Source organism: Staurois parvus, unplaced genomic scaffold (assembly GCF_062004578.1).
Source record: "Staurois parvus isolate SC_StPar_1 unplaced genomic scaffold, SC_StPar_1.0 ptg000320l, whole genome shotgun sequence".
NCBI classification, from domain to species: domain Eukaryota; kingdom Metazoa; phylum Chordata; class Amphibia; order Anura; family Ranidae; genus Staurois; species Staurois parvus.
In genome coordinates this window covers 2,635,990-2,647,500 of record NW_028318116.1, presented here as the reverse complement: position 1 = coordinate 2,647,500, position 11,511 = coordinate 2,635,990, and the positions used below count along the sequence as shown (strand labels likewise).

Below are 11,511 nucleotides of genomic sequence, written 5' to 3'. Positions count from 1 at the left end.
CTGTCTCGAGAAGAGGAGATTAAGGGGGGATATGATCTCCATGTATAATACATAAGGGGGGATATGATCTCCATGTATAATACATAAGGGGGGATATGATCTCCATGTATAATACATAAGGGGGGGATATGATCTCCATGTATAATACATAAGGGGGGATATGATCTCCATGTATAATACATAAGGAGGATATGATCTCCATGTATAAATACATAAGGGGGGGGGATATGATCTCCATGTATAATACATAAGGGGGGATATGATCTCCATGTATAATACATAAGGGGGGATATGATCTCCATGTATAATACATAAGGGGGGGGATATGATCTCCATGTATAATACATAAGGAGGATATGATCTCCATGTATAAATACATCAGTGGTTCATATAGTGAACCACTGATGTATAGTGTAGAGCTATTCACCCTGAGGTCATCACAGAGGACAAGGGGGCACTCTTTACGTCTGGAGAAAAAGAAATTTACGCTCCAAACATGGAAAGGGTTCTTCACAGTGAGAGCTGTGAAAATGTGGAATAGACTCCCTCAAGAGTTGGTTCTGGCCACCTCAGTGGATTGCTTTAAGGCAGGCCTGGATTCTTTCTTAGATACACAGAATATAACTGGATACTAACATTTACAGTGAAGGAAATAAGTATTTGATCCCCTGCTGATTTTGAATGTTTGCCCACTCACAAAGAAATGATCAGTCTAAAAATCGAATGGTAGGTGTATTGTAACACAGAGACAGAATAGCAACAAAAAATTAAAAAGAAATGTATGTCTAACAAATGATACACTGATTTGCATGTTCATGAGGGAAATAAGTGTTTGATCCCCTATTATTCAGCAGGATTTCTGGCTACCAGGTGTCTTTCATACAGGTAACAAGCTGACATTAGAAGTAGTTTCTTAAAGGGAGTGCTGCTAATCTCATTTTGTTACCTGTATAAAAGACACCTGTCCACAGGAGCAATCAAACAGATTCCAAACTCTCCACCATGGCAAAGACCAAAGAGCTGTCCAAGGATGTCAGGGACAAGATTGTAGACCCACACAAGGCTGGACTGGGCTACAAAACTATCACCAAGCAGCTTGGTGAGAAGGTGACAACAGTTGGTGCAATCATTCGCAAATGGAAGAAACACAAAACAACTGTCAGTCTACCTAGGTTTGGTGCACCATGCAAGATCTCACCTCGTGGAGTGTCAATGATCATGAGAACAGAGGAATCATCCCAGAACTACACGAGGATCTTGTCAATGATCTCCAGGCAGCTGGGACCACATTCACCAAGAAAACAACTGGTAACACACTACGACAACAAGGATTGAAATCCTGCAGTGTCCACAAGGTCCCTCTGCCCAAAAAAGCACATGTCCAGGCCTATCTGAAGTTTGCCACTTAACATCTGAATGATGCAGAGGAGGACTCAGGTCAGATGAGACCAAAATCGAGCTCTTAGGCATCAACTCAACTCGCCATTTGGAGGAGGAGGAATGCTGCTTATGACCCCAAGAACACCATCCCAACTGTCAAACATGGTGGTGGAAATATTCTGCTTTGGGGGTGTTTTTCTGCTAAGGGGACAACTGCACCACATCAAAGGGACGATGGACGGGGCAATGTACCATCAAACCTCCTCGTGGTCACGGCGGTGCAGGAAAATCACACGTGCTGTTGGCTCCTCCTGAGGCCTTTTGTGCTACGGCACATCATCAGAGGGGGAATGCCATCACGCACAGCACGTGTGATTTTCCTGCACCGCCGTGACCACGAGGAGGTCCGGCGGTTTCTTATGGTGCCAGGTCAGTGCATGTCTTTTTTATTGCTTTCATATTGGCAATATATGTACACATGTACCCCTGGCTGTTTATCCTACTTGTGACCTAATAAATCCATTTGAAACCTACTACACTATTGGCACTCCCTCTCTGTTTTTCAACCCTCTCTCCGAGGGTTTCAGATCATTAGCAGCTGGTTCCTTGTGCACCTTGCATCCAGAAGAAGGAGCTCATCCGCCCTTACTTACTGGCTCTAAGTGTTCCTTGGTCCTGGCCACATAATACTACACCCAAGTCTGATGATCCACCTTTGAGGGATGGTCCGTGGGTCTGGCTGATCACCTGTCAGATGGTCATATACATGCGCATTTTAAATGTGCGGTCGGTGAGTGCGCATTTTATCCATATGGTTCCAGTCACCTATTTTGACATAGAAATGTACCATCAAGTCTTGGGTGAGAACCTTCTTCCCTCAGCCAGGAGCATTGAAAATGGGTCATGGATGGGTGTTCCAGCATAAGAATAACCCAAAACACACGGCCAAGGCAACAAAGGAGTGGTTCAAGAAGAAGCACATTAAAAGGTCCTGGAGTGGCCTAGCCAGTCTCCAGACCTTAATCTGATTGAAAATCTGTGGAGGGAGCTGAAAGTTCGAGTTGCCAAACCTCAGCCACCAAACTTTAATGACTTGGAGAAGATCTGCCAAGAGGACCAAAATCCCTCCTGAGACGTGTGCAAACCTGGTGGCCAACTACAGTAAACGTCTGACCTCTGTGATTGCCAACAAGTGATTTGCCACCAAGTACTAAGTCATGTTTTGTGAAGGGGATCAAATACTTATTTCCCTCATGAACATGCAAATCAGTGCATAATTTGTTAGACATGCATTTCTGCTGAATTTTTTGTTGCTATTCTGTCTCTCAGTGTTACAATACACCTACCATTTGATTTTTAGACTGATCATTTCTTTGTGAGTGGGCAAACATTCAAAATCAGCAGGGGATCAAATACTTATTTCCTTCACTGTATAGGTAAAATTGATTCAGGGAATATCCGATTGCCTCTCGGAGGATCAGGAAGGATTATTTTTCCCTGCAGGAGCAAATTGGATCATGCTTTTCTGGGGGTTTTCCCTTCCTCTAGATCAACTGTGGGGGTGTAGGGTTATAACTTTTTTTTTTTTTTTTTTTTTTTTTTAATGGTTGAACTGGATGGACTTTTGTCTTTTTTCAGCCACGAACGCTTCTAAACGCTATTACAAGCTGGCACAAAAATTATATCAGTGTTTTTTTATCAAGCATTTTTAGCATTTTTCAAGCTTATAAGATTATATAGATTTCTGCAATGCCATATTTTTTCATCAGGTTTTTTTTTTTAAACTCTTGGCACCGATGCCTACAGGCCCTTTAAGAGGTTTATGACACCGGGAGGCGGGGTGGGGGTTTAGGGTTATGTGACTGCTGTGATTGGCTGTCATGGTGTTTAAATGATCGGAAAGCTCCCGACCGCAAGTAGCGATCGCGACCTTTCCGTGAGGTGTCTGGAGCTTTTTGTTTACATTGGGTATGCAAATACACAGCCCCTCAGCGCCAAGGCCTAGCCACGGAGAGGCCGCGTATTTGCATACATTCGGCGCCAAGGAGTTGAAGACTCTTTGAAAGTAGACTCCTCTTTTGGCTGTTTGCATGCTAGGTACAGCAAGTTCTATTCTTGCTGAATGTGCCCTGTCAGAAAATTGTCATTTGCAGCCACAGCAAGCGCATGATTCAAGTGTATTTTATTACAGATTCAGACTAGATACTCACCGCAAGGCACTGCCTTTGCATACATGACTGCTTCATCCGGCCTGGGCCACCAAACTTCTTCATATCTTTACAGTAGTGGCAAGTCCCACACTCTCGCTGAAGACATGCCTGACATTTCCGACACCTAACCCGCCGCCTACGGACACCAGATGACGCCGTGTGGCCAGAAATTGTACCTGCGGGCCGAGTAGTGGACACGGCATGTCTGGCTGCTGGCCGCATGATGTGAGGCTTGGTGAACTGGATCTTCGGCCGTAGATGAACTTTATACTAAGAGAGAGGCAGAAGAAAAAAAAAAAAATACACAGACTTTACTACCACTTTAAGGGAAACAGAGTGATAATCTCTTTAGTGCCAGAGATGGACAGTACAGAAGGAGGCCTTGTGAAGAGGGGGAAGGTTCTATTAGGAGATAAGTGGGGAAAAAAGCCTCATGTGAAGTGGAGTTGAATAGGACAGATCTTTTGAAGTGCTCTCCCAACACCATGTGGATGATTATCTAATACAGGGTATAATAAAATCCTCTTCATTAAAACATAAAATTGCTTTAACTTGGTTCATTCTTTGATGGAGTATTCTTACGGTTCCTTCCTGCTAAGAGTTAAAGCAATTTTATGAAAATGTGTTTTATTTGAGCTTTCTGGAGAGCCATTACTAGAAGGGGAGCTTGGAGATTCATCGTATGAGCCTGCAGCTGGGAATTCATACACCATTTGATTACCTAGTGATATTTGACCACCCTAGCCGGGGGTCAACACCTTCTGGTGAGTAAGAAATTCATCTATTACGCATGAGTGGTGGAGAAGAATTCACTGGATTTATGTGACACCCTCCAATGGAACTCTCACTCATGCATACGTTTTTTGAGACTTTATCATAACCTGTATTAGATAATCATCCACATGATGTATACAGTTAGGTCCAAATATATTTGGACATCAGCACAATTTAACTTTTTTTCAGGTATTTACCAAAACATGTTCAAGCTATAGTTCTATAATGGATATGAGCTGAAAGTGCACACTCTCAGGTTTAATTTGAGGGTATGTACAGCCAAATTGGTGGAAGGGTTTAGCTCTTAAGAGTAGACAGCCCCACTTTTTCAAGGGACCAAAAGTAATTGGAAAATTGAATCAAAAGCTGTTTCATGGCCAGGTGTGGGCTACTCCTTTGTTATTTCTTCATCAATTAAGCAGGTAAAAGATCTGGAGTTGATTCTAAGTGTGGTATTTGCATTTGGAATCTGCTGCTGTGAACATAGATCATTCAAAAGGAGCTGTCCATGCAAGTGGAACAGGCCAATGTAAGGCTTCTAATGTTGCTGCTATCTCTCAGATGGATTTGTTTCGTTTTTGGAGTGGCCAAATCAACAGTTTGGTACATTTTGAGGAAAGAGGAACACACTGGGGAGCTCAGCAACATAAAAAAGGTATGGATGTCCACGGAAGACAACAGCGGTGGATGATCACAGGATCCTCTCTATGGTAAAGAAAAACCCATTCACAACATACAGACAAGTTGAGGACACTCTCCAGGAGGTGGGCATATCATTGTCAAAGTCTATAATCAAGAGAAGACTTGACGAGAGCAAATACAGAGGGTTCACCACAAGGTGCAAACCATTCATAGGCCCGAAGAATAGAAAAGCGAGATTAGACTTTGCCAAAAAACATCTAAGAAAGCCAGACCAGTTCTGGAAAAGCATTCTTTGGACGGAAGAAACTAAGATTAATCTGTACCAGAATGACGGGAAGAAAAAAGTGTGGAGATGGCTTGGAACAGGTCATGATCCAAAGCACACGTCATCTGTAAAACATGGTGGAGGCAGTGTGATGGCATGGGCATGCATGGCTTCCAGTGGCACTGGGTCATTAAAGTTTATTGATGATGTGACAGAAAACAGAAGCAGTCGGATTAATTCTGCAGTGTTTAGGAATATACTGTCAGCCCAGATTCAGCCAAATGCAGCAAAGTTGATTGGACAAGGCTTCACGGTACAGATGGACAATGATCCAAAACACACTGCAAAAGAAACCCAGGAGCTTTTGAAGGAAAAGTGGAATATTCTGCAATGGCCAGGTCAATCACCTGATCTCAACCCAATTGAACATGCATTTCACTTGCTGAAGGCAAAACTAAAGGCAGAAAGACCCACAAAGAACTGAAGACAGCTGAAATTAGAGCCTGGCAAAGCATCAGAAAGGAGGATACCCAGTCTTTGGTAATGTCCATGGGTTGTAAAAAAAAAAAACCCCAACAGCTCTCCAGCCAGTTCTGGGAGTGGTACATCTGCTCCCCACAGAACACACATACCAAGGGGAGGTGCATCTAAAAGAAAATCACTGCAAGAAAAACCCTCACAAAAAAGGATAAAGCACCTCAATGGCTAATGAACAGAATATATTTATTGCACCTAAACAATGAACAATTCAGTGCATAAACCCATCCATCCCCTCCCACAGCACACCCCCACCAAAAACAATTACACACACACACACACACACACACACACACACTGGAGACCCCCAAAAATGGAATCCCACCTTTGCCACCCCAAGGTCACCCCCAGCCCCCTCATAACAGGAATGGACGGATCCGGGTGACACAGGCCAACCCTCCACACCTCTCCCTGTCCTCCTTCACTGTGCTGATGAAAACTCTCTAGGGACCCTGCTGTGATATGTGCTGATGCTCTGAATAAGCCCCAGTCAGTGCGAGGGGCGAAACATGTAGGCAGAAGGGATTACATCCTCCTTCCACATGCAATCCCCTGCTGAGAAGCCAGAGTGCACGCCAGCTCTCCTGACCGGCTGTGTGCACGCTGTATACTGCACTGCAAGCTGTGCTGTCTCATCCCTGGATACCGCTACCTGAGACTGCATGATCTGTTCTACTTTACCAGAACAGAGGTCCTGAGATCCACATGGTGAGACTGTTCCATTTACCTGTTGCATTGAATGATGGATTTACTCTACGGCCTATGGACTATAGAGTCAATCAGCTACCAAGGTGTAGGCTGGACCTGTCTAGTGCCAATTATGTGTCCTTTCTGAAGCTTTGATTACAGTGATGTTAACAAAGGAGGATTTGAGTATACTACACACTGAGTGAAATACGAACTGTTATAGGCACATTTTTGCCTTCCTCTATATGAACACTTTGTGGAGTTGACACAATTTCTGGCTTATTGAAATTTTGTCATCAGCACATATCACAGCAGGGTCCCTAGGGAGTTTTCATCAGCACAGTGAAGGAGGACATGGAGAGGTGTGGAGGGCTGGCCTATGTCACCCGGATCCCTCCATTCCTGTTAGGGTAGAGGGGGTGCTTAGGGGGAGAGGGGGGATCGCTCTGGGGGTGACCTTGGGGGGTGGCAAGGGTGGGGTTCCATTTTTGGGGGGCTCCATTGTGTGTGGGGGGAGTCATTTTGGGTGGGGGTGTGCTGTGGGAAGGAGGGGATGGATGGGTTTATGCACTGAATTGTTCATTGTTTAGGTCCAATAAATATATTCTGTTCATTAGCCATTGAGGTGCTTTATCCTTTTTTGTGAGGGTTTTTTTTTTTTTTTTTTTTTTTTTTTTACAGGCAGCCATTGCCAGTAAAGAATTCTCAACAAAATATTAAAAATGAACATTTTATTTCTGATCATATTTAATTGTCCAAATACTTTTGGTCCCTTGAAAAAGGGGGGTGGCTACCCTAAAGAGCTTTAATTCCTAAACCCTTCCTTCAATTTGGATGTACATACCCTCAAATTAAACCTGAAAGTGTGCACTTTCAGCCCATACCCTATATATAACTATAGCTTGAATATGTTTTGGTAAACACCTGAAAAAAAAAAAAACTAAAATAGTGCCTGTGTCCAAATACATATGGATCTAATTGTATGTCATCTACTCTTATGTTAGTACACTTATTTTATTGAGCAAGTGCTTATTTATAGTTTGTTATATGGAGTGTTTATTCACTTAGTAGGAGCAGCTGCCACTATGGTCTGATTATAGCAGGATTCACAATTCTGTGGTAACTTTGTTTAATTATATATTCACATTTAGTTTCATAGGCACCACAATATTGCTTTTTTTTTTAAATATAATTTTATTATTTTTTTTTATTCAGGACAGATCTTTTGCCACATATTCTAGATCTTCATAATCTACAGTAAAATAACCAAAAAGCTCGGAGTTAATACCAGGAAACTATTTTTGGTTTTCAATATCAGATCTTTTGGATTCATGTTTATGTAACAAGATTCATTTTTTTTTTTTTTTTTTTTTTTTAATAAGCGTGATCCGACGTAGAAATTAACTATGATAGGGCGAGGATGTCTGTATGTTATCCAAACTATTCAGTATTTTCTGCCATGGACCGAAAGATTGTTGGGCAGTGTATCATCAGATCAAGGACAATAAGATATAGCATGTTAGAATGCCTGACTCCAACCAGCCACCAGGAGAGAGGTGAAGATTATTTACTGCAGCAAAGCCTAAATGGGGGAGAAAAAAAAAAAAAAAAAAAGGCATAACTGTCGCAGAACCACTCTGTTACTGGAGGTAATTGAGGATATAAAACTCTGCAGTCCAGTTAGGGCTGGATGTGGAAGATCCCTTATGCCCAGAAAAGGTTAAGACCCATGATCTCTCAGGAATCAGGGTAAAGAAAATATTAATATTCATTGGCAACCAAACATGAGAGAGAAAATAATATTGAATATTGGCCATATGTGGGAACCTTGAAGAGAATGCCTCAAGGGCTGGGATAGTTCATGAAATCACCAAGAGAAGTGTGGGACTGAAGAAGAAACAGGGTCTAAACCATCTGTCTTTTTTGGGCTGTGAGTAGGAATAAACCAAACGTATTCCAGGCAAGGCTGGGGATGAATTGAGACCTTAAGAGGTACTTGGCAAGGCAAGGCTGGGGATGAATTAAGACCTTAAGAGGTAATTGCCCAAAACTTTTTTCTGTATAAATATTCACACTGAGCTTAGGCTCAGGTGAATAACCAAGTATGGCATCATACCACAAGTCATGCACTGCCACCTACAATCTTTACAGGCGCTCCTACCACTCTCTTTCCACAAGGACTTGTTACAGGGTTGGTCTGCAACCAGGTTATTACGTAACCCTTCCAGAAACCTTTACCCTGGATTCCGCACCCTGCACTGGGAGTACCCCATTGGGGAAATTCCCCAAAATGTATAGCAAAAGGCAGAATCCAAGAACAAGGGAGCCATGACAAAACTCTAGGTCATCTGTGTCTTTGCCAGGGCCGCACATGACCCTCCACCTCAGAGTGCTGAGGCTTCCCTAACACTGGACCAGGAACACCTTATAACACCAGTCCCTGCCTCTGAAACTGCAAACAACAAAAACGGTATGTATTGGAGGCTTATCTAGAACATAGCTGAGAAAGGCTAGTTACACACTGCTTCGCTATGGTTGGCAGAAGCTCTGGTTTAACCGTGGTTTTGCACATTTTACCAGTGGTTCCATAGACTGTGGTAGATCTTGTGTTTTTGGCGTTTTCTGAAAGCGCACCAAATATGCAGGACTTTTGGAGTGCTTTCAGAAAACGCACTAAACCTGCTACCTAATAGAAAGTTTATGGGACTGCAGGTAAGACATGTGAATAAAACAGCCTAACCGCAGCACATCAGTGTGAAACCGGCCTAAGCAACATGCTTTGAGAACTTCTGTGCAGCTGACCACAATCCAGCCTTACAGTTCAAGATAGCAAACCACAGCTCCTCCTATTCGGCCATGCCTAAACACAAGCAAACCCAGGGAAAGCATGAGAGATGCCTAAGAGCAAGTCACATGTTTTTTTGCATCCCAATCCCCCGATACCTTGGGCCCGACCAACCACCCACTTACCCACTATACACTGCTGCAAACAGCCAGATCTATGAAGTCTCCTTCATCAGACGACAGTTCTGATGGCAGCCTACAACAAGAACAAGGCATAACCCAGGCACCCACTCCAGGGGAGACTGACGTTTTGTCTGGCCCACGTGGGGAAATCATTCTGAGAAGATAAATACTGCACAAATCACAACTTTGGAACTTACCACCTAGATACCATATAATCCACTTCATCAGACAACACCAAGTACAAGGCTTGGAATTCCAACTTACATCTACTCTTGCACCTAAACAGTTTTCAGCTGCACAGAGAAGACCCTACAAGACCAAAGCCCAAGAAACAATATTCAAATCAGAGGCCTCTTGAAGCCACATCTACAAAACACCTACAAGAGAGTTTTCTTTGCCAACCACCTGGGAGACATGTCAGCAGGGGACATAGAAATTGATAGGGTCCATAGAACCTGGGTCCCAGACCAGCAGATCCTAACTGTCCCTGAGGACATTTTCTGAAAAAGCTTTGCAAAAATACAATATAGTCTCTGAGAGATTCTGCCAGATCTCTTTCGAAACTCTTCAATCAGGCGCACCCTACTAGATAAGTTTTGGAGACGCTGGCATGACATGCAGATGTGGCTACCCACTCCACCTCACACTACAGAAGAACACCAAGATCTCTGTAGTCTGAATTTGAGCAGACACTTTGTTTTCTTTGCAGCTCCATACATATTGCTCACTAATCTGGCTGTAACACCCCCAGACACATATCAAAACGAAAGCAGTCCTCATTGGAACATAAACCTTGTGTTTTTACAATAAAGTTACTTTAATGGAACCTCCCTTCTAGATGTGATGCATGTAGTTCCTTGAGATGTGAGTGAGAGCCTCCTACAGTCTTACCTCCCTACAAATCTTTCCCCTTTGTATTTCCCATTTGAATACATATATCAGCAATGGTGGATGTGATCACAGTGTTCTTTGCACCTCATTCTGCCTTCAGGGGATCCTGTATGTAAAAACATTTCTTTCATCAAATTGGCAGTTAGAGGGTTCAGACAACCATTTAACACGGAGAGAGGTGCTTATAATGGTCAGCTTTTATTAATTCATGCAAAACCTTTATTTCAAAAGAGAAAAAAAAAATGTTGCTTTAAAAAAGAGAAATCTAGCCAAAGCTTTTTTGGCTGTACTTCTATGGATCACAGGAGTGCAGTTAGTTCTGCAATCCTGTCGGCTGATGTTACAGAGCCAGTCCAGGCTGGATAAAGATCCTGACTGTAAAGTCGCCTTGACTGGCATTTGGCTCAGCCTCTCAGCAACCATTGGGTTCTTTGTCACCTCTCTTATTAGGTCCCTTCTTCACTGATTGCTCGGTTTGACCAGGCAACCAGCTCTCGGAAGAGAAATGTTTTTCATAGTCTTCCCCAGATCTGTGCCTTGCAATAATCCCATATCTGAGCTCTGCAGGCAGTTCCTTTGGCTTTCCTTTGATACAGTATGCATTGTCAGCTGTTAGGGCTTTCATAGAGAGGTGTATACCATTCCAAATCATGTCCAATCAATTTACATTTACCTCAGGTGGACTCCAATCAAGGTTTATAAACATCTCAGCAATGATCAGGAGAAATGGGAGGCACCTGAGCTAAATTTCAAGTGTTGTTGCAAAGGGTCTGAATACTTATGCCAAATGTGATATTTCAGTTTTTCTTTCATAAAATTTGCAAATATTTCTAAAATTCTGTTTTCACTTTGTCATTATGGGGTACTAAGTGTAGAAATAAGAGAGAGAAAAAAAAAACTCAAACAACTGCAGTATCAGGCTGCAACAGAACAAAATAGAAAGAAGGGGGTATGAATACTTTATGAATGCACTGTATATACATACAAAATGTAATTTAAAATAGCTCTTTTCTGTATTTTTACCATTCAATGCAGAGGAACACTTTAAGTACAGGTGTACCTCGGATTACGAACGCCTCTGTTAACAATTTTCGGTTTACAAATGAAAATCCATTGAAAATGATGCTTTGATTTATGAATTTTTTCCACAATATGAAG

At 42.6% G+C, this 11,511-nt stretch overlaps 1 protein-coding gene across 3 annotated transcripts in view; it reads right to left on the bottom strand.

Annotated features, from left to right (window-relative positions):
- KDM2A (lysine demethylase 2A) overlaps positions 1-11,511 on the bottom strand; it is a 168,880-nt gene that overhangs the window by 30,340 nt on the left and 127,029 nt on the right. For 2 of the 3 annotated variants that reach the window (XM_089683711.1, XM_089683712.1), the window contains one exon: positions 3,591-3,860. The exons of the other annotated variant lie outside the window; for it this stretch is intronic. In XM_089683711.1, coding sequence (XP_089539837.1) covers positions 3,591-3,860 — 270 coding nt within the window. The remainder of the gene's footprint in view (positions 1-3,590; positions 3,861-11,511) is intronic. 3 annotated transcript variants of the gene reach the window in all.